We start from the raw sequence: 24,138 nt of genomic DNA on the forward strand, positions 1-24,138 counted from the left end.
AGGATCACACATGTATTTGCCTGATAAATTAAAGGAATTTTACACTATGAGACTGTTTTATCTTTCATATAAAGAGGTTACAATTACTTATAGCCATCATATGTGAAATTGGATGATTTGAGGTGTATCACAAGTTCGATAAAATTTTTTTGAAACCGAGTCTAATCAAGCCCACAACCACCTTATTGAAATATAAAAGACGAGTGAATGTGGCTTCCTTGTGCTAAAAGTCAATGGCATCATTTTATAGTTTTCTTTAACTAAAAATTAAAGATAAAAAGCCAAGTTTAAGGATGAGAGAGAAAAGGGATCAAAATTGCAATGCAGCCATTCGGAATTCTCACCACTCATTCGATGTGTTAAACAACAAGAGGGAGTACAGAAATTACATATTTGGTGGCATCCACTCCGCCATCACCTTCTTATCAATTAAAATGACAGTGATAACCTCACGGTCGTGTCGCCATTACGATGATCAGATTGTACATATTCTTTTAATAGATATTGGTTATCTTCAATTTTTTTGGTCAGCAGCTGAATTTTGGTTACCATGACTGAGATAATACTTAATTGAGAATCTAAACAAATTAGGCCACTATAGGATTTTGGTAAGCTATTGGAGTTCAAATCTTGCATGTCTTCTAACGATGGCAGCTGTTTAATACGTTCAGTTGCAGTCGAACGTTGTACATTAACCTGATGAGTAGCCCTAAACAAGTAATGGCTAACAAACTTCTGGTCTTGCATCATACATCTCTCTCTCTCTCTCTCTCTCTCTCTCTCTCTCTCTCTCTCTCTCTCTTGTCTGTTTTGGTTACATGAGGGAACCTGATAAGTAGCCCCAAACAAGTAATGCCTCGCAAACTTCTGGTCTTTCATCATCTAGGATACATCTCTCTCTCTCTCTCTCTAAGATACATCTCTCTCTCATCATCTAAGATACATCTCGCTCTCTCTCAGGTTAAAAGCATCAATATGTGGTTAAATAAACAGCAGCTTATTGGCACGTCTTCCAACCAGCTCATGAAGCTGGATTATTTCATTTCTGTTCCCCTTTCATCTGGTACTTCAATGCTAGTCATCTGCCCACCTGACCCCATGGTTTGCTCCAAGATAATAAGCGCCAAGTGGTCCTCGGCCTCCGAACTGATAGAGCTCTGGGGACACTTTCTTGTCATCCATCTCTCGAAGAATAGGACTCAGTATGCTCCATGCAGCTTCCAGTTCATCGCCACGTAGAAATAGATGGTTGTCTCCATCTATGACGTCCAATAGAAGATGCTCATATGAATCAGGAATTTCAACATTGTATCTGGAGAGAGAGAGAGAGAGAGAGATTGAGATTAATCACAAAATAATTAAAAAGACACAGTGCAAACTGCAGATAGGATGAAATGAATAAAAGAAACTGAAATTAATCACAAAAAATTGGAAATATGAATTACAAAAACCAAATATATGGTGAGAATCAAAGAGAAGAAAATTGATCAGAAAATCACTGAAAAGATAAGACTCAAAAGTCCAGATGGTATGATGTCTAGGCTGAAGTTTAAATTTTGGGCCAAGGGCAATAATTTTGACATAGATATTAAATTTTCTCCAAAAAAAAACAAAAGAAATCACAAAAATAATGTCAAGCAAAAATGCATAGACGTTGCCAAAAGCTTTTTCTAATTAGCAGGAATTTGAAGCAATCATAATACCAAGTTTTGGCAAAACTAAGGCTGAAATGTTCAGTTCCAGCCAAAATTTAGTTGAAATTCACAAAAATATGTTGAACCATAGTCCCAATAGAGAAATAACATACTTGTCTCTGTAAAGTAAATTCAGTTCTGAAGTGTCCAGCTGCAGCCCCAACCCTGGAACTTTATTGTTAATTTTGACTAGAATGGCTTCATCAGGCTGATCACGCAGAATGAGCTCATTAGTAGCAAGATCAATGTTATGCCCAATGCGGTCACGATACAAATTTCCCGGCACATGGTGAAATTGGATGCGAATCTCTACTCTGTGCAGCCAAAGCAGAGCATAAAAGCATCAAGAAGTTGTATAAGGACCATATTTATAACTCGATCTGAGAGCTGCAAATAAAAATTCACAGTTCACCCTCCCCCACAAATAGACCAAAAATAAATAACAAAATAAAAATAATGCAAGATAAGCATGCACAAGGAGATGATGGGGAGTTCTCTGGTCTTTTATTTCCTTTCTTGTTCTTATTGGAATCGAAAAATGGCCAAACTGCCTTGGCATGCGTACAGAGTCATACAAAAAGAAAAACTGAGGTTATTAGAAATATAGAAAGGATTAGAATATTTTTAAATATTAGAATTATTTATCACGGTCCACCATGGATTTCTTAGTATTCAAATACCATCTATTATAGGAGATGATAAACTATTCAAGACAGTGTCCGTGTGCATGCGAAAGCATGTGTTTGTTGTGTGTGAGAGAGAGAGAGAGATAAAAAATGTCAATCTCAGTTGAAAATTAAAATCTCTTCTCTTCGATATGAGTAACCTTCTGAGAGTGCACAACGAAAAGCAAGAATTTACAGCGAAACCCGAAAAAGCTAATCACAAATGAAGATGAATGGACTCCAATCAAACCTATGCTTGATAAGCCCCATGCCAGCCTTGATCAGGAAAGGTACACCATCCCAACGTGCATTGTCAATGTATAAAGCAGCTGCAAAGAATGTTGGCGTGAGGCTATTCAAATAAATGTCAGTTTTATCCGTGGCACTAGCTTTGTACTGGCCAAGAACAACATCATCAAGCCCCAATTTTCTGATGGACCTGAGAACCTTAACCTGCAACCACCATCTTGAGAGTAACAATCCAATTAAGCACCTAAAAAATCTAGACTCATGCAATATGGGAATGTTTATCCATATGCAAAAAGTATGCAAAAGATTTTCTAATTTCTCCTTCAACCTTTTCATTGCGTATATCTTCTCCATCTAGGCTAACAGGCGGCTCCATGGCAAACAAGGCAATCAACTGGAGAATATGACTATGGACAATGTCGCGGATGATCCCATAACCATCAAAATACCTGTCAAATATAAAAGCCAAAAGGAGAGATGTCAATGAAGTTGAGTACTGGGCATGGGCATTATTAGGATTCGCATAGACTGGTAAAATTGATTGCTTCAGTCAACTGACAGAGATGGAACATATCACCAAATAATGAATAAAAATACCTAATTAACATAATAGGTCAAGAAATATGGCCATCAGTGAATTTCACAAGGTGAAATTCAGATGCAAATAATGGCGAAGGAAATAGTAGTACACCATTAAATATAATCGACCAAGTGATGTAAACATCACAGTGAAATTAGTTTCATTTTCATTTAGTTAGGATATTTTCAACCAGAGCTTTAAAAACACTTATCTATACCGGAATCACTCGACCCGGATCGGGAATCAAAGGGTGCTGACCTGGTTCCCAGTTGGAACAGGGAATTGGGCCGGTTACCACAGAATCATCCGGTTACTTGAGGAACAGGCTGGTTCGAGGAACCAGGCAGATCACACCATTCCCATGATTTTTATTTTTAATTTTTTCTCTTTTTTATTTTTTCAAATTATTTTATTGATCGATTCTCACCAGGAGAATTATACAGATTGCCAATCCAAATCAGTGATTCGCCGATCTGGACTGGCATACTGAACGACCGGTTCACCTGGCCAATTCGGGTATTGAAACATTATTTCAATGATTCTACAATCCATGAGAGTAGTTATGTGACTTCTTTACACAGTTTTGTCTGATTGTGCATAAAAATTTTCAAGCTTCAACTGAATTCAGGCAAAACAATCATCTATAAAGTTTCTAGAGCTAACAGAGAAACACACCAAAGGGAGTTGTAACAGGAACCTAAGGTTTATGCACCATGAAAAGTATTGTTGTGGAAGGTATTTAGAAAGCTCTTTCAGGTCACAATTCTTATCTGGATGAACAGAAACAAATATTTAGTGCATATGTGACTCAAGATAAGGCAAAGAACCAACAAATTCATGACAGTTTTTTTTGTATTGTCAATAAAGATCAGAATAATATGATCATATCAGTTCATCTCTTATAATTGTGCTGGTAAATTGCGAAAGAAGAATATTTCCATCTTGCACACTAACTTCAAAAGCAGCTGACCTTCTACTTCACCTGCAATGAACTTCTCAATACATGCTGAGTGCAATATTTAAATGAAAATTTCATTGATATTCAAAGGAATATTAGCTGAATCACTTACCTATCCAAATTCAATTTGAGCAACTTGACTCAAGTGAGCTAAGATTTCAAATATAGCTCATTTTTACTCAGATTTTAGAGATGTGCATGACTTGTTGGGCAGCTCAAGCAAATTTTCCAACATCTAGGCCAAGAGGTTCAGAATCAGGCAAGTTTTTTTATTTCAGCGACACTTGACAAAATATAGAATGACCATATGGTCCCTAGCCCAGATGTATGTGATGATGGTTTCCAAATCAGCCTGAACCTTGGCTATACCATTGATAGGATAGAAAATAGGCATATTTCAAAGATCAGGTAATTGGTGTTCAAAAATCAAGAGCTTCAACAGATTCACTGCATGAGCTACAGTATAATGAATAGTGTCCCACGGTGAGCTTGACAAATTGGACCAAAGGGCATCCAAATAATTCCAAACTTGGTGGAGGGTTCTTAAATAACACTTTGAGAAGATTCTCCAAAGCTCATTGAATTTGAAGATGTCGACGGGGTGATTCAAGTTCACCACAAGAGATTCAAGTTCACCACAAGAGTTACAGTACCACAAATAGTGCCCAGCAATCAACTCGACAAAATGGACCAAAATGAAGTTCAAATGAATCCAAATTTGGTGTAACACCTAGAACTGATATTTTAAAGTCTTTCTCAATATATACGTGAAGATTGAATATGTTGACGGGGGCAATGTTGAGTTCACCGTAGAGCTAGTAAAGGCATATGTGCCACTCGCATTGAACCCATATTTTGAATTTAAGTACAATCCAAATAGGCTCTAGTCATGAGTGAAGCTTTTGAATGATGAAAAAGAATGTTGGGTAAGATTCAAGTGAGTTGGGTTGTGTTTTAGTGGAGTTTTACAAGTTGACCGCGAGCCATGGGTATGTTACATGGAGCATCACTATGAACTTGCATGGTGAGTTCATTTGTTGTCCAAATGAGACGTAGCTTTATATAATCACTTCTTTAGGCGTTGTAAGGGTAGAGAACAAGTGCGAAGGAATTGGATAAGGATTTACTGAAATTTGCAAGCTCACCGTGATGCCTTGATGGTCCAGGTCGCCACTCGTGGTGAGGCTGCTGATATGAATGTTTAGGGTTCTAAAATGATGACAATGGGTTCTAGAAGCTTCAAGGGACAAGGAATCTTTCTAATAATGGCTGAAAATAGGAAACTTTCCTATTTCTGAGTTTTAACTTGGGATTTTAAGGAATATCGAAAGATCTTGTCAGGAATGGTTCCCAAAAGTTACGGGAATGATGTCAAAGAGATTCCCCTGAGAACTATCTATTGAAAAAAAAAAAAAGTAAGCCCGATCAGGATTATAATGAAAATCAGGGTGTCTTTATAGTACGTGGTTATTTTTGGAGTAAGATTAGATTTCTAAAATCTTGAATTATAAGGTAGGTTTTGAATGAAATTATAAAATAAAAAAAAGGAGGTGCTGATCTCGATGGATTACCAATCTAGTTCATTATCAAAACTAGGAACATGTTATATGGAGCAAATTGGTGATCAAATTGGTGGGATTTCGAGAGTTCACTTGCCTTCCATGGTGAACTTCTTATAAAGGACAATAGGACATTTTGGTAGGAGATATTATGCCCAATAGCAGGTAACTTCTATGAAGTGATTCTTGAATGTTTGTAGAAGAAATACTCCAAGAAAACAGTAGATTTGAACAAGGAACCTATCCAAAATTAAAGGTTTCTGGAACACCCACTCTCACTCATTAAGTCATTCTATAAGAGTGTCTTGAAACACACAAAAGGGCCTTATTGAGGAGAAGGAAGAGAGAGTTCTAGCGAATTTGAGGTATAACTTAGAGGATAGTTGCTTCAACTTAATCAAGCTTCAACAGAATAAGATTGTGATACTTCTTTGAGAGATTGATAGTGTAAATGAGTAATTTCAGAAGAAAGCCTAAGGTAGTTTCTAGAAAGAGAAAATAGAATCTTACACCCTTCGATTTTCAGCAATGTATATGGATTCCATACAACTCCAATGTTTATGTTTGTGATATTTTCTTCTTTCTTTTAATTCTTGAGTATCTTTGTAACCACAGATCAAAGGTGATCCCTTCTTAGTATAGAGGTTGGACGTAAATGAAACAAGTTGCATACGAGTGCTTGGAATTCTTTGCGAATCCATATTTTAAATGAAAATATTTTGATTCTTATAGACTCTTGAGAGAGTTTGTTTGCTATTTTGTGCGCTTGTCTCAGTCTATGTATTTGGAGTCGGATCCATTTTCAAATTTTCCTTAGTACACGTTTTAACGAAACAAAAAGGTGATCCCAGTTATTGAAAAACTCCTTGGTTTGACTCCCTTAAGTCAAACATGGATTTATACTTTTCATACTACTTCATTCAGTTTAGTAATTCCAGGTACCTCAGATGTTGAGCTTTGGTTTCTTTAGATTTTGCAGAGAACAGATCTCTTGTATCAACTGAACAGAAGATCAGTGGATAGCACATAGGAAACAAGTGAACAGTCAGGCCCCTAAGAAATTAAGATGAGGATCTAAAAGGCAGAAGCTTAATTTTGTTCATCTCTTTTAGCTCCTATCTTAGAAGGCAAATCTCAGCGCTATTCGGCTTCCTTTTTAGTTTCATATATATCATTCTATTCATTGCAGAGGTATATGCCAATCAAGAAAAGACGATAAAGGAGAATAATTTTGATGAAAAATGATAGCAATCAAACCAGAATTGTGTTCATCACTTTTAGAATCATTTAATAAAGGAAAAGGTGTACCATGTATTTTAAAACAAATGAAAGACAATGTCACAAACCTCCCACTTTTCTCGATACCCCAGTCCTCAGACAGAATGACCTGTACAATTTACCAAGAAGTGACAGCTTTAGCAATTTATAGACAGAAGTCACAACAGCACAAGATGGACCTTGACATGCCTGGGTGTATTAGGAGACATACTTGCACATTACGTATATAAGTTCGACTCCATAGTGGCTCAAAAACAAGATTAGAAAACCTCAAAACTGTGAGGTTTTCAATAAGGTCTCTCCCCAAAAGATGATCTATCCTGAATCACAAAATTCTGCACGTTTAATAGCTATAAAAACCCTGGTTCTTACCTTGAGAGGAAATATATATAAAAAGAAAAATAAAATATGTACTACCTGGATACTATTAAAGTGACAAACATACTAATGCACTTAATAAATAGTTGAATGACTGCAACTTGTGCATAATGATAAATATACCTGTAAATTTGTTCCTCTTTGTATTTAGAAAGAAGGGTGTGTGTCAGATTATAAGAAGACTGTGCATCAAATCCAAAAGGCTTCTCAATTATTACTCGGTTCCAACCATGCTTGCTTTGAGCATAGTCAGCAAGAGACAATGCTACATCAAGAAGTGCTTCTTGAGGCACAGACAGGTAAAATATACGATTTGCTTCAGAGCCATCCTGGAGTAAATTAACATCAGGGAGTATCTAAAATTGAAAAAAGGTTTTCAGATAACTAACAAGAAACTAATAAATAATATAAATAAAGGAAGAACAGCAAAGATCCTGATAAACTGAAACATTACAAGCCATGATTTGATGTCTACAAGCAGGTCAACCTATTTGACTATCATAACTAATTACCTCAGTGTGTTTCATTCTGGAGTTTAAGTTAGCCATCCCCACTTTATTATCATAACCTCCATTTAGGTAGTATGTGCTTTTGAGGAAAGCATCCATCTTGTCTCCACAGTTTGCTCTGTACATTACAGAAAGAGATATTGCATTTACACTATGGTCATATTTACTCGTTCTCTACAAGTCTTCCTGGTCTAGATGTAGAATCTTGGAGATTATTAATCGAAAGGTGTTCAAAAAATTACAAAGGGACATACTCAACATGTTTATTGGCTCGATTCTTAAATTACATACTTGGAATAAGTACTATCAAGAGGGAAAAGATGGGTCACCATACTGCTGCGCATGCAGCACATCGTTATTGTGCTGCATTTGACCCATTCTTTCTTAAACGAGAGTTGAGTGGAGAATCAGTACATCTCAACAACCTATAAATGAAATGAAAGTTTGAGATGTAATGCTCACTGTTCTTGTTCTGCATTGCATCAAAGTATATCTTTTACAGGGTAAACAATGCACGCATAAAATTATTTATGCTTTGTTTTATTACACATTTATAGTTTTGAATTGAAAAAAGATAACCACTTGTAATTTTATTATTTAGTTACACACAGTGATTTAGACAGAAATCAGGGGCTCTTGGCTAGAACGAGAGAGATAAAAATACCAAATTGTTCCCTTTCCTTTATCTTTTTTCCAAGAAAAAACAAATTACCAAAACAACAAGGGTTGATCCAATTTTTGAAGCTATGGATCCATGGGATGTAGCAGGTATTGACCTATTGGAAGTTTGACGTTACTGATGAAGTATTAAAGCCAGAGACTCCCAAAAGTGTCACATGGACACCAACATGAGTATCGGTGTCCAATATGCTGAAGGTGTCTAGTATTTGGCCTAAAAAGTCGACACAATGAGAAATATCCGTATTGCTCTAGAGTACAATATAGCTCTTCAATGTATATATAAATGGTTTTGTCCACCTTCAAACAGTCCATCAGATTCCTCCCGAGGTCTGGCAGCAGGATTCGATCTTGGTGCGACCTTTGGTTGGGCCACTCTCCTTTCAGGGATTGCTTTCCTTCTTTGTATTCGCTCACTACTAACCCGCTTGCCTGGATCTCGGAAGAGCTCCAGCTGACAGGTGACAGAAGAGTAATGCACCCCTCTTTCAGGCAGTCTCTTTCTGATGCTGAAATACTGGAGTTTATTTCCCTCTCGACCTTGCTCGATGATTACTTTTCCCACTCTCAGGGTCGGACCGGATCATATGGACGTCACAGCCATCTGGCTCCTTCTCGGTGGCCTCTTTCTGCAGGATTTTACTACCGTCTAACCCCTCTTCCCCCTCGGTAACGTTGAAGGTATGGTCATCAATAGCACCACCAAAAGTGCAAGCTTTTAACTGGATCACTTGCAGAGGAAAAGCGCTAATGGTTGACCAACTCAAGCGAAGGGGCTTCGCTTTACCGAATCGTTGTGTTATCTGTTTTAAAGAAGAAGAGACCCACTCCCACCTGCTTATCCACTGCGATATTGCTCTTTACCAGTGGACCAAACTCCTCGACCTTTTCGGCCTGACCTGGGTCACACTGGCCTCCATCCCCGGACTGTTTTAACTTAGCAGACAGTCTTCCGTGACCCAAATCTGGGAGGCTTCTATGGAAGGCAGCAACAGAGGCCACGATTTGGACTCTATGGAAAGAAAGGAACTCAAGAATCTTTAGAGGGGTCCATTGAGATAATCCAGCCTTGTTCCATAAAATCCACACTCTCACGACTTTTTGGGCCACCAATCATAAGGCCATAAAGCACCTTCCTTCTTCTATCTTCCTTGCCAACTGGCAACAATTACTTATGCTTCAGAACACTTGACCCCCACGCCATGGGGACTCATCCCCCCCCCTCCGCCAGGTGCAATTAAGTTCAACTTTGATGGCTGCTCGCTCAAAAATCCTGGCCCCTCTGGGGTAGGGGGGGGTGTTCAAAGACTACCAAGGAAACACCTTGGTACAATTCTCAAGTCACATAGATCATGCCAATTCACAACTGGTAGAATCTCTCGCCTTGCTCATGGGCAGCAAACTCTTTGATCCTGAGTGAGGTCAACCACTTCTGGCGGAAGGGGATGCACGCAATATAGTCTCTTGGGCAGCGGGTCATGTATCCCCCCCATAGTACCTCTCTACGATTTTTGACGAGATTTCTCACCTCTGCAGGGATATTCCCGTCTCATGGACGCATATCTGGCGGGAATCAAACGCACTAGCGGCCGTCTAGCTAAGGAGGGAGCCAACATGCAAGTCCGGCTACTACCTAAGTCTGGAAGAATTTCCTAATCGTTTTTCCTCATGTCTCTTTGGTCTTACTTTTTAATGTAATACCTAGCTTGCCACTTTCAGTCCAAAGCCCTTATAAAACGACTCCAATCCGTCGATGTTAAGCCTGTGGTTAGTTTCTTTCTGAAGTACTCTTTGTACTACATGTATTCACAGAGGTTTACTATTTCCCCTCCGAGAGGACATACCCGAGTGTCCTCTCTTATCACGATTTGTACTTCATTCCTTTTAATACAATGTTAACTTCATCCAAAAAAAATGTATATATAATAAAGTGACATTAAAAAAAAATTGCGTATATAATAAACTACTCATATTTACTACACAAGTGCGCTTGCTCCAGTGGCAGCACATACAAACTTTACAAAAAGGAGTCTTGGTTTCAAACCCCAGCCTTGTGCTTTGTATTGTTCTTTAATGCACCCCGAGTGTAGAAATGTCAACAAGTGTCGAAGTGCTAGCACATGCAAACATGAGACACCATCCCAAGGCTGGGGGTACTGGAGTAACAGTGACTGACAATGCAGATGCATTGAGCTTATGAGACTACAAGATCATCTGCGGAATTGATAGAAAGGCCTTGTGAGTTGGACACAGGTGGCAGTTCCAGTATAACATGATATAAGGTGTTCAGCCAGGATGTGTTTTTATTTGCATTCTTCTCGTGATTGCTGGAGATACTGAAAGGGGTTCACAACTTTATCAGCCATATCAAAAGTTTCTACGATGATGTCTGGTTGTCAAGGTTACATGCTATACTCATCACTTAGAAAACTTTAAAATTTCAAGTTGGGTCCAAGGATTCATCTGCAATCCCTCATACAAGCGAGTTTTTCAAGAGGTTGTCATGTTTAAGACGGGGGCACAGTAGGGCATGAAGCAACAACTGAGATAGACTACAAAGAATGGTGCATAACATGGACTCCCTAAATTCCTAAAACCATGTGGAATGAAATATTACTTTTTCTTTTAGTTACTGTATATTACAAAAATGATGGGCTCTGGGCCCCACAGGAAAGACAGATAATAATGGTTGTAATATACAAATCTTTTGATAATGATTATGGGAGCATAAATGATACTTCAATTTCATTGAGGTCTTAAATGAGGGGAGAATAAGTTTCTGCTTTCCAGTTCATGGTTGTGGGCTTGCGCCAGAGCAGATTCCTTGATTAGCTCCCCAGACAAAGCATTTCCTAACAGAGATCGGATAAGAAGAGGCATCAATTCATGCAACATATGAATATATAATTCGCCATCCCCTTTGAAGCAAGAAATGATGTTCATGCAGTTTGTGCTGATCTACTTTAAACATGTTGACATTACATGATTAGTTCCTAACATGACTGAACAACTTTCTGATCCTTATTACTATCATGTTTTCAGAATCAAGGAAAACTTGGTTCTTAACTCCATAAGAAATAACTTCAAAGATTAGGCAAATTTAGAAATAAGACTTCAAGTTACCGTACATGCAGTCAGTTATGTATCTCAATAGAATCTCCAAGAGTTGAAAAGAACATCAACTTCTTGAATTTAAAAACATTAGTACCATTGCAGTCTCGCATACATATTAAATGAACCTTACTGGTGGTCAACTCGACAGGTCAATGTCCCTGCAATCATGGATCTCAGGTCTTCATCAGTCAATTGCTTTCTCGAATAGCCAAATATGGAAACATTCTGCCGTAATGGAAAAAAGGATTTAATTATTCAGTTGATGCAAACTAGGATATGATTAAGTGGATAATCGAGCCAAAAAAAAAAGATCATGCAGAATAATCCAAAAATAAGCTCAATAATATGTACTTAAGAAAAAACGTAAATTGAGCGATATGTAAATATTGTAGTCCAAAGAATAGTTCAGGTTCATAGCCTCTAATTTAGACCGCATGAAAGCGGCCGCCTCTGGTAGATGGAATACTTATGCCATATGAATATTTGAAGAAGGATAAATGTAAATACCATTTCAACATTTTCACAGATGAATATTTAAAGAACACTAAATGATGAAGTGGATTTGTCATGAAGACCAAAAAGATGAAAGCAACAATTCACGACATTGTTAGATGCTTGTCATATTTACTCACAACAGTATGAAACTTGAACTGTTGCTATGAACTATTGTGCTTCTAAAAATGTTAGATATTACCTTTGGCACTTAAATCCTCATACAACCTGATCATTCACCTTTTAAGCTCCATTAACGACCGCTTCTCTCTCACATAGCAAAAACAGTTAGGATCAACATAAACATAACATGTCAAAGAAGGCCAATATATATCTGAAAATTTGGTGTATCATGAATAAAATAATCATTAATTAACTCTGGGAAAATGGTACATCCATACATACTAAGAGAGGTTATTGTTGCTAAAGAGCATGTATATCAAGAGATTCTCTTTTGTCAATAATATCCAGATAAGCATGATTAGTTTTTAAACACTGGAACCTTCAATGCTTGTGGAATGTGTTTTTCTTCATGTGTTCACTTCAATCTGGTAATTTCCTGGAACCATTGACCTTAAGGATACTGGAATAACTGAAGGAGTACCTTAACCTGTATTTTAGGGTTACTCAACAATGTGAAACTTCATAAATTCCAAAAGGAGCTATATTGAACTTAAATCACAACATGAATACCTCAGAGTAAGTGCATCCACATAGAGAAAATTATAGCTCCGTGATCCCAATCGCAAGGCACTTTTTTTCCTGATAGAGAACTGAATTGTTTCCTGGGGAAAGGTATACATCAACATATATACCTTTCTACACACAAATGCAAATATGAGAGAGGGAGAGATTGGTTACAAGTTATTAAGCACTCTGCTTGTACACCAGTTTTTTATAATTCTGTCAGATGACCTCTTTTGGCTCACAAATCCATGTTTCAAGGGTGTAATCAGAATAGGAATTCCATGATGGGCATTACGAGTTATTAAAAGCACTGTGATTCTATTCTAGCTTTTTACAATTTATATATATGACTTCTTTTAGCTCACAAATCCATGTTCAAAGGTGTAATCACAATAGGATATCCCATTGTCCAATCAGGGAAGACAAGGATTACATGTGTTCTTTCTATATATTATATCAGTAATAGGTGGTTATATGTGATCACAGTCAATATCACTCGCCCGATCAATTTGCCAATGTCAAATCAAGTAGATTACGGTACCTTTGCCAAAACATTGAGCATTGTGAAACTCTTTGCTTTGCTCTATTCAGGTGGCCTTGAGCAGAGGGCATTAGCATTGTTCCGCTGAATTTGCCAAACTAAGCTCCTCCTCCATGCCTAAATCGTTGGTCTTGTTGTAGAAACAGAGAGGTACTGCAATAATCCATCTCAAATTTCTTTCTCCTTTTGCATTCCAAGTTTCAGTCTTTTGTCAATAAATTCTTTCATATTACAAATAGCACTCCTGTCTATTGTAATTGTCATCTAACAAACACCAGAGTCACTAAGAGTTTCATACTGGCTGCCTAGCATTTGGCAAATATGGGGTTTCCAAGAGATGTTAAAAAAAAAAACTATAGAAAATTATGTGCATGTTCATCGTAATTTGAAGGGATCAGATGACATCACAAGTTCCACGAAAGCAGTCACACAATAACAAAGAACATTTGGTTCCTATCCTATGATGAAACCAGGAAGAATTGAAAAACATAATCAAGCTGTGTTTGGACCAGCTGCCACCAATGTAGTTTTGTTTCATACACTCGTTCTATTTTCATAGTCAAGCCTTTCTTTCTAGCATTCAAAATTATGGGACCAAAGCATCTGATGGACACATAACCAAACCAATAAGTGGACAAACATGTAACCAAGCTTAAGATGACAATGGATCAAGAAATCGACATGTTCTAAGATTATAAAAGTGATACAATTCTAACTTGCAAGAATTTTTGTAAGAAGCCGATAAAAAAGATGCTAGTAAACTTACCTCAGGAAGAAAGCCACTATAGTACAGAGCAAACAATGCTGGGAAAACCTTGTTTCTAGCAAGCTCTCCTGTCGCCCCAATAACTGCAATAGAAAGGGAAGGTGTGCCATGTCTATGATAACTGTGATATTCATTTTCTGGCAAAGATGATGGAACTCCTCCAATAGAATCGAAGGAACCAGGAACAGAAGAAGGATCACTAAGGACAGAACGGTCGGTAATTTGCGACGTCTCAATAGATACTTGTTCATTTGAATCTACATATATTGAAAGTGAGATAGAACATGAGAAATGCAAATTAACATGTTTCTTTTATCAGTAAATTAACATATTTTGACCAAGCAATTTCTATTCATCCAAATGTTTAGGCAGTGATAGCCAACAGAAGTGACATGATTAGCCATGCTGTCTTTTTGCTATTCCCACACAAATTCTGGGCAGGAACAGCAAAACATATATCTGAATTGCAATTCCCATGCGCATATCGTAAAAATGTGAGTTTCAATTGTAATTCACTAAAGTATGGATGAATTAAGAACAAAATATGTTTCCTTACAGTCAATATCACATCTATACCATATGAAGCTCATAATTTTCAGCATCCATAAAAATGGAATTTCGCTATCACCAATGCAAAAAACTGTTACATTAGATGCATGATTTGTATGAAGAGGAAAAGGAGTTACACCAAACAAGTTACTAACCATTCAACACAGCTCGTGAAGTATGAACTTCCTCGGGTTCTTGTTCTTCACATGACAATGACAATACCACCTTATGCAATAAGTCTTCTTTTTGTTGAATATCTGAGCCAGATGGCATCATCCTTTGGCCATGTTTCCTAATGGATGTCTGAAGTTTGAACTTATCATGAATCCACGCTTTGAATCCAAAAATGCTACTGCATAAATTGAATGCATCTCTACAGGGAAGAAAAGACGTGCGTAATGTTGAATGCCTGTGTTTAAATACAACCTGACACATGCCACAGTCGACATAATCAAATTAGATGACTCTTTATTTCTTTATTTCTCTATTTCTGAAATAGACAGTGCTTCGATTTGAAAACAATGGCCGTTGAATTTTGCAGATTAGGAACTTGCAAATAGTCTATACAAAAGCTGCCTCATATTCAGATAATCGGACATGCATTGCTAATTCATTGAACAATTCTACTTATCAGGAAAAAAAATATGATCATGGAACAACCCCAAATGTAACAACAATTAATAACCAAACAAACCAACATTGACAGTAAGGTAACAATTTGTAATCCCTAAAATGGTGTTCTAAATCACAGAACTTTGATGATGAGAGTTTTAAATCAACCTCAATGTAGACAAGTAAAGTTCTTTAATTTCCAATAGCAACAACAACAACAACAATAATAATAAAGCATCAATAACACAACAATAAAAACAGCATCAAGATCAGAGAATATTTAATGGTAGGGGCCCATATCCCCTATGATGAGGTCTCTGACTCCATTCTCACCAAAGGGTAGGGGCTCAAATACCCACTAACTTACCACTTTCGAGAATGGCCTAGGGCCTTGGCAGTAGTATTGCCGAGTCCCATGGTGAGGTCTCTGACTTCATTCTCACCAAAGAGTAGGGGCCATTGACTTACCATTTTTTAATTACCCTTTTAAAAAAAAAAAAACAGAAAGAAGGAGAAAACAAATGTCATTGTGCTCAGACAGTAATAACCAATGTTTTTAAACTCAGGGGCCAAGGCCGAGTCAGAGTGGCTCAGCTGTGTCCTACAAGACCAAAAAATTGGTAAAATTTCAAAAAGAAAAAGGTCAAAATTTTGTTAAAAATAGTTTAAAATCAGAAAAAGTAAAATAAGCAATAGAAATCATCAGAAGTCTATAAAAGTCCAAATAAGTATATAAAAGATGGGTTATTGAAAAATTTAATGTATACATTGTAATATTTCAGAAAAAAAAAAAAATAGGGAAAGAATAAAAAGTAGGATCACATAATAGTTGAAGTTCCAAATCATCATAAAACCCATATAAATCTTATAAAAATTATAAATCATATATTGAAGATTTCTTACCAAAAATAATGAGTATTTAATAATCTTTAACAGGGCGAGTTGGCCCTGGAACTCAGCTCGAGTTAGTTGGACTCGGCCGAATCCCTGAACGCTAGTAATCACCAAGATAAAACGCTTAACGAAAAGCACTTGTGTATCAGTTTAAATCCGTTTTTTTCAACATTCAACTCCATATAAATCAAAGCTATCCAATAAGAACAGTTATATCAATCAAATCGCATGGTTTACATCTGTTTTTTCAATCATTCAAAAACAGAGAGAGCTAAACAATAAGAGCAGTTCTCTTAATCAGAGTACGACGCACTCCACAACTCTGATAAACCTTATGCAAATACTAAATTCAGCATCAAGTATCAACAATTTGAACAATATTCCTCAATCTTAATAAACTAACAACTTTCATCTATTTCTCATGTCATGAAACTCCATAAATAACGTCAGAAAACAGAAAAAAAAATACTAAGAAAAGATTAAGGCGAAGTTTTGGAAAGCAGTAGACTCACTGGAAAATTGTGAGCAGAAATTTGAGATGGGGTAAAAACAGGGGCATGAAAAAGATTAAGGGTTAGGGTTTTGGAGAAGGGAAAGTGGTCCATGAGAGAGATGAAAAATAGTAACGCTTAGAGTGAGAGTGAGCGTGATGTTGGGCAATGGTGAGGAATTCAGGTTTATTGGATAACTGAGTATTTGTTCAAAAATGGTGGTCTTTTTGCTTGTTTCAAATTTTCCACCGAATTTAGGACAGTTGTTTTCGTCTTTCTTTTGCTTTTTAGCTTTGTTTTGCTTTTTAGTTAACTGGAGCAGGCATGCACACTGTTCATCCATCAATGATTAAGTTCAAGCGCGCAAAACACGCTCAATTATTAGGGCAAAACACACTCAGAATGAAGTCCAGCAAGTTCTTTATTACCTTCTGTTAATTTCCATTTTAATAGTAATTCGATATGATTAAATTAAGGAAAATGGTTTGATACGGCTGCAGCCATATCAAACTAAATAAAGCCTCCCCTTATAACTCATTGAAACTTGCAATTCAAGGATTAGAAAACTTTTACAGCTATCCTCTTAGCTTGAACCTTAGGGTGGTGAAAAATAAAAAAGATTTTAAGCTTTAAAAAAAGTGTATATTGTAACAAATTATTTAGACCGTTCTCAAAAAATAAGTGTTCAAGGATCCGTAAGATCTGTACCATTTTTTTAATTTTGAATTCCATTATCGGTGTTGAAAATTTATTTTATAGCCATCGTGGATATTTTCATTGCCGAAAGTGTTTATCGGACCCGAATCGGGTCGAACGCCTTGGGTCCCAGGTCGGTTCCAAGTCCATTGCCACCCCTATTGACAGTATGATAACAGAAAATAGTGACTCATCTATTTCTTAGGGAGTTTTAAGGGAAATTAATCAAATTATACCTATCATTTGAATTGTTTAACATTTTACTCGTAATTTTTGCTAGTTTCAAACTGCCCATCTTTCTTTATTCAAATTTTAGATAGCCCATCAAATTGAGTTTTGAAAATAGTCAAATATTAGGTACATTGTGATAAATTTCCCAATTGATAGTATCAACTTGCTGGAAACAAGAGGAGATAAATTTCCCAATTTGATAATATCAAATGCCCCATGAGAGTGCACCCTATGGGTTTGGTTTGGATGGCTCAAGCCACGAGATTATGTTTTCTTTTTAATTATCTCTCTCTTAAAGCCTTTGTGATTAGGTTCCTAATACATAACGTTAATGGTGCATTTGGTTTCTCGAGCTTTAGAAGTTCCAAGTTTTGTAGCATTTGATATAGCGGGAGGCCTATTTTTATTTTTGTTTTTGGTAATTCAATGGAGAAGACAGGCATCTATCCGGTTTTTTAGATAAATTAGGGAGTCACCTTTTTTTTTAAGATGTCGGCACCATTGAAAACCACGATATGATAATTAGTTATGGGGGTGCTACCACCACAACCCGGCCCCTTTCCCCCTTTCTTACGGAGGCCTATCTAGACCTTCCAATTTGTACAAAAAGCGGAAATTCTACTGTGATTGTTTCTATTATGATTTGAGAGTCACTTTCCATTTGTAAGGTGAAAGAATTCAGCTCGATTGCTAGGCAAATGCCTATATTCAATGCCTTGAATTCAACCGCATTATTTGAAGCTGATCCTTCAAGTCCAACGGTCCGTTACTGCTTCATGAGCCTTTTGCCAATTTTCTATTTCTTATTACTTGTCTTTTCAGTTTCAATAATTGCAAATGTAAAGAATTTCTCCCATGATGCTGTCCACAATGACCTCCTCCAAGCATAGCACATAAACAAGGTCTCCTTGGTTCCTTTTGTTTCTGTCTCTTTTGCTGGATGAAGTGCAAGAAAATGATAAAATTAGAAGAGGCAATGGACCCGAGACCCAAGGGATAGACCTGATCCAGGTTTGGGTATGGGTCCAAAAACTAGACTCGAGATAGACCTGATCCAGGTTTGAGTATGGGTCCAAAAATTAGACCCGGTGGATCGAGTCTGAGTTCAAATTTTGGATCTGAATACTATTTGGGTCCGGATCCAATTGGGTCCAGGTCCAGTAACATTTTTTCTTAATATAAAATATATATCTAAATACAATTAAATACATAGAAAATTTTTAATTTTTGGGTCGGGTCCCAGACCCACACTATATTTTCAAGTCCGGGTCGGGGTCCAGGTCCGGTTGGGTTCGGTTCCCATATCATTCTCATATCCGAGTCCAGGTCCGGGTTCAGGTTCAAGGTCGGTCGGACCTGACCCATTGCCACCCCTAGATAAAATTTGTAAAGAAACAGCGTATAGTTGTAAGAAGTATGATATCAATCAAAATTAGGATACGAAAATCCCCTAGCTGATGAAGAAAGTCACTATTTGTGCAGTTTCACCGGTAATATGGTCCACTAAACATTATTTGAACTGGCGTTTGGTGGCTCCAATCAATTATAGTTGCTCTGATTAATTATGTCGATCAATTATGACAGTAAGGTTGAGTAGTAGGTGCCTTGGATCCAATCAAGTACACCAATTTCTTGTGCTAATTGGGATCAGTCGTGTACTAGGTGCCTTTTATCCAATTAATTATGCCGATAGTTATGCTAGTTGGGATTATTAATGCTAGTAGAGTACCAGGTAGCTCTCATTAATTACACTAATTAGTTATGCTGGTTGGGAATAGTTATGCATGAGAAATTTTATTACCATGTTGAATGGTTTGAGTGCCTACTATGACATTAACAAGGATTTTGAGAAATTGCATTGCCATTAGTTTGTGATACATTTAATTAAGCAATTGGGCAAGCATTTCATGCGGGGAAATTGTTTCATACGGGTTGGACCGCATTTCTACATTTGTGGTCCAGAAAGTGTAAAACATCCATATTAAAGATGGATGTAAGTAGGTGTTCCATCTAAAAACAATGGAAACTAATGGTCCAAATGTTTTTTTACTAGAAATATTATTTTTAGTTTTTTAAATGTATTTATTTTTTCATATACATGATCTCCATGTTCGCGATTATATGTCCTTAAAAATTAATTCTTAAAACCCATCTCAAAATTAGATTTATTAAGAGGACCGCATTTCTACATATGCGGGCTTGGCCGCATAGAAACAAGGTCCTTGCATGTGAGAAGGGGAGTATTAGTTAAGGAAGAGTATTCCGTGAAACATTTGTATCTGATACATGTAGGTCATAATTAATATTGACCATTGGATGTGAGAACGAGCGGTTGAGTTTGTTCTATTGACCAAGTTTAAAGTTCAAAATAATTTTTTTCAAATTTATGACACAACTAAGTTATCAAATGTCACATTTAATAGTTAAGGCAATAATTAGGGGTGATTATAACCTCTTGTACTAAAAGATAAATGGTCTTACAGTTATAGAATCGAACCATGTCCCCATATTTAAAGGAGCATGAACTATTATGTGGATGGGTTATGATAAAAGGAAAAAAAAACACAATTTACTAATAAAGAAAACATACAATTCAATCACTTTTTGGTGATATGAATCATTTTTTTGTGAACCTTATTATGGACGGGCTACGATTTAAAATTCTCATTTATTAAACAAATAACTTCTCGTTGATGAATTGTTCGAGGAACGTTAAAACCGGCTAATTTCCAAAATATTAAGTTCCAAAAAAATCTGACGTTCAATTAAACAAGGGATATCGTAATTTCAAGAAATTCAACCGAATTAACAAACGTGTGATTTGCAAGTTCTAGTTCCTCAAAAACCCAATTCCTGCAACTCAAGTTTTATATACGTTAAGAGTTTTCCATATTTAAATGGGTCCAAGGACACCTTCTTTGTAATTAGTGATTTGACTCCATATTTATGTATTGAAGTGACCTAACCAAGCGGATTCTAATTAGTTGGGAAAAAGCTTCGATGATGATGAAGTGGGCTAACCAAATAGTTGATCATCAAAGCCATATAAACTCGAAAAACCCAAAAGTCACCACATGTTTCTTTCGTTTTAAATCACTTAAATGGTCAAACCACTTCATAAAATTATCATAGTGGTCCAATCATTACAACATTAAACATTACAATGGTATTGTTTAAGTTCCATTTACACGGGTACTTCCTCAAATAATATATTAAGAAATGATCAAATTACCCTTATTCATAATTAGGTATCATAAGCAAGAAGGGGGATTTTGGTAATTTGGTCCCTACTTAAATAGCCTGAGTCAAATTATATGAGTTCTGCCGACTGTTTAAGGTTAATAAAGAAAAAGAAAAAATTAAAAACCAAGCGTTTACAATTAGAGAAAAAAAGTGAGTTCTATATTGCTAACTTGACCACTAAGGGTAAAATTGTCATTTTACACAAATTTCTTAATTTTAGAGCAATGATAATAATGCCCCTCCTTGTTCGGACTTTGTATTAGAGTTTTTAATTAAAAAAAGAGTTCTATGTTGCTTTTCAAAAATCAGACATATGATGGTGGTGCCGAGCAATCATATGAATATTTTGGGCCGCATAGAGTTTGATTTTTTACCAAAAGTGGGTAAGATAATTTGAGAGATGGTAAGAGATGTTGTTCTATAGGAGATTTGGATGGAGCGTATTAAGAGAACTTTTAATAACACAACTTTGGATGTAGAAATGATTAAAACAAAGATATTGCAGTTGGTTTGGAGTTGGTTTTCAGTGACAAAGGAAGGGTTTTGAGTGTCCAAAGTGGATGTTGAGATTAATTTGCATAATTTGATTCTTTGGAATGTGGTGAAAGTAAGGCCAAAAGGTAGGTGGTGTCTACCTGTACTTGGGAGTGTCAAGTTAAACTTCGATGAGAGCTCATTAAGAAACCCATACCCATTTAGTATTGGAGGAATATTGCACGATGCAAATGGAGAGGTGATTTTTGTTTTGCTGGCTCATGTGGGGAGGTAATGGCTAATGAGGCGGAATTGACTGCTTTAGAGCATGGAATCCAAATTCTGAGTCAGAAAAATATCAGAGTGCCATGTATTATTGAAAGGGACTCATTGAGCATGATAAATTGGTACAATAAGATATCCAAGCCACCATGGAGTTTGAGGAAGAAATGGCTAAATATATTGGATATGTGGAAGGTGTTTCAAGTCTCTTTTCAACATATGTACAGGGAGGCTACTTACATTCATGATGGCTTGGCAAAACAAGGGCGGCCATGCATAATTTGATTATTTTGGAGTTTTCCCTTTTTGAAGGGTTGTAATTCTTTATTGATAAATAAAATTAAAGTAATATTGTCAAAAAAAAAAAAAAAAAAAGATAAAAATGTCATTTTCTTCAAGCCTCTTTGTTATTGTTCCAACTTAAATTGCAATACAAGAATTTCCGTTACGAAGAGAAAACTTTTGTATTCGTAAACCAGAATAAGTAGAGATGGAATCTAAGACTTCATCATAAGGCCCGGTAGTATTGCTGTCAAGACCCAGCCCATTCTCATGATGTACGTACTACTTTTGCTTGATGAGTTTCAAGAACCCTGCACAAGAGGCTTCATAATGAAAAAAAATATGTTTCGCACTCGGAAGCTTCAGCAAGCAGGCACACTCGCATCAGTTGCCCTACGCCACTTTGATTATGCGAAATTATTGAAATACACTTCTTGTTCGATAAAAGAGGATTTGATTATTTAGATATGTTTTTGAAGAGGTATATGAGCAAAATGAAACTGAAAATAAGTAACACCAAAATATATTGTGGGAGTAGAATATCCACTTACTCAATAGGGTAAACCCCACCCAAAATTGATTTTTGGATCCCAAATTTCGGGATGTAACTCCTGAACTTATAGACTAACCTTAATAAAAAAAGATTTCTTAATTGTATTCTCTATGCACTTAAAAAAATAATGTCACAATATAATTAGACATCATCTAATTTTAGATGGTGAGATCTAAGTGTTAAAAAACTCAAATTTCAATTTTTTTTAAGATAATCATCTAGTAATTATTAAGTGGTTCCCAAAATTTTAAATTGAAAAAAATCCCTCAGTAAGTCTTTTGACTGGGGAAGTAGCAGTAAGCTACGATCATGAGGGAACATAGTAAATGTATCTCTGAACAACCATTCAACAGGGCTGGCAGCAGGCCGGGCTTGGGCCCAGCCAACCATAACCCTAGTCCCCATAGGGCTAGCTCAAGCCTGGTTTGATCTTGATCGACAAAGGCCTTGGCCCAAGCTCGGCCCTAGCCCTATCTAGGGCGGGCCAAATAAAATGAAAAAATAAAAAGAACAAACAGTGAAAAGAGGGTCGAGCCAGCCATTGCCCAAGCTTACCTCGGCCCTACCCGCCGACCATGGCTGTCCAACCCTAGCCTAGCCCTAAATGTGGCCCATGCACTAGTTTTATTGAGCTGAGCTTACCAGCCTGAGCCCACCCACAACGTCCCAAATTAATGTTAAATGAGATGTTGAAGGAAAAAGTTTATATAAAGTCGAGGCTTTAAACAATCAAATTAGAGCCCACCTCAAAAATTTCACTAGAAAGGGTTGTTTTGATGTTCAAATATCCTCAAACTTAGCATCTCAACATCAATATGCATGAATATGAGAAAAAAAAATCGATATCAAGTTTTTAAAATAGTGCATCGTGTAACACATTTTTGGATTGTCAATTTTTTAAGTTTTCATAGATCTGCTCGATCTCCACTATTTTTGAAGCTTTAAATTTTATAATTAAAGATACAAATATATTTTAAAACAATTACAAAGATTGTCATTATTGAAACCACATTTTTCGACACTATTTGAAGATGCGCTTTACTTTGATTGTTTAAAGGCTGGGTTCTATACAAACTGCACCCTTTTTTAAATATTGGGAAATTATCACAACTATATTTAATTTTCATTTATTTAGAAAAAAATCTTTAACTTTCATAAACCTAGTCACACCTTTTTTCTTCAATTTTGGCTTCTTTTTTTTTTTTTACCAAAATAACATTCACGGTAGTCGTACTACTGTGAAGCACTAAAAACTAAAATGTTATAAGGCATTCTAAGTACAGTAAAAAGTAATATTTTAAGTATAGTAAAAACTAACTCATGTAATACATTGAGGCGCTCGAAATGCTATAAACCCCTTTCTATTGTTTATATTTATCTCTTTCATCCTGTTTATATTTTTGTCTTTTATCTCTCTAATTCTTTTTATATTTATCTCTTTTTTTACCTTCTAATTCTTGTTAATATTTATCTCTTCTTTCTTTCTTTAATTCTTTTTTATATCTTCTTTCTCTCTCTAACTCTCTTTCTTTCTCCATGGAGATTTGTATAACAACCTGTATGTGCCTTGCCATCCCCTATAAAAACTCTCTTCTACCCCATCCCTTATGAAAATTGGACGGAGTCATATTTGTATCATGTTTGTTAAGGTTGGAATCATGTTTGTTGAGTTGATGAAATAAA

The 24,138-nt window shown here is 36.4% G+C and overlaps 1 protein-coding gene across 12 annotated transcripts; it reads right to left on the reverse strand.

The window, feature by feature from the left end:
- Positions 1-655: 655 nt before the first annotated feature.
- G6PD4 (glucose-6-phosphate dehydrogenase 4) lies at positions 656-16,972 on the reverse strand. 12 transcript variants are annotated; one of them, XM_088858680.1, is made up of 14 exons: positions 16,716-16,972; positions 14,853-15,123; positions 14,149-14,405; positions 13,383-13,535; positions 12,848-12,939; positions 11,793-12,764; positions 7,874-7,988; positions 7,485-7,690; positions 7,195-7,303; positions 7,052-7,092; positions 2,937-3,057; positions 2,610-2,812; positions 1,808-2,008; positions 656-1,312 (listed from the first exon to the last, which is right to left on the reverse strand). In XM_088858680.1, the coding sequence occupies exons 6-14, from the start codon at positions 11,828-11,830 to the stop codon at positions 1,075-1,077; spliced, it is 1,272 nt and encodes a 423-aa protein (XP_088714806.1). In that variant the 5' UTR covers positions 11,831-12,764; positions 12,848-12,939; positions 13,383-13,535; positions 14,149-14,405; positions 14,853-15,123; positions 16,716-16,972; the 3' UTR covers positions 656-1,074. The 12 variants fall into 12 exon arrangements, 6 of the variants coding, with proteins under 6 accessions (XP_088714806.1, XP_088714804.1, XP_088714807.1 ...); XM_088858678.1 differs by having other exon boundaries at positions 7,485-7,717; XM_088858681.1 differs by lacking the exon at positions 13,383-13,535.
- Between the last annotated feature and the right edge of the window lie 7,166 nt (positions 16,973-24,138).

Source organism: Amborella trichopoda, chromosome 2, assembly GCF_054954075.1.
Source record: "Amborella trichopoda isolate Santa Cruz 75 chromosome 2, AtrichopodaSantaCruz75HAP2 v2.0, whole genome shotgun sequence".
Classification (NCBI taxonomy): Eukaryota; Viridiplantae; Streptophyta; class Magnoliopsida; order Amborellales; family Amborellaceae; genus Amborella; species Amborella trichopoda.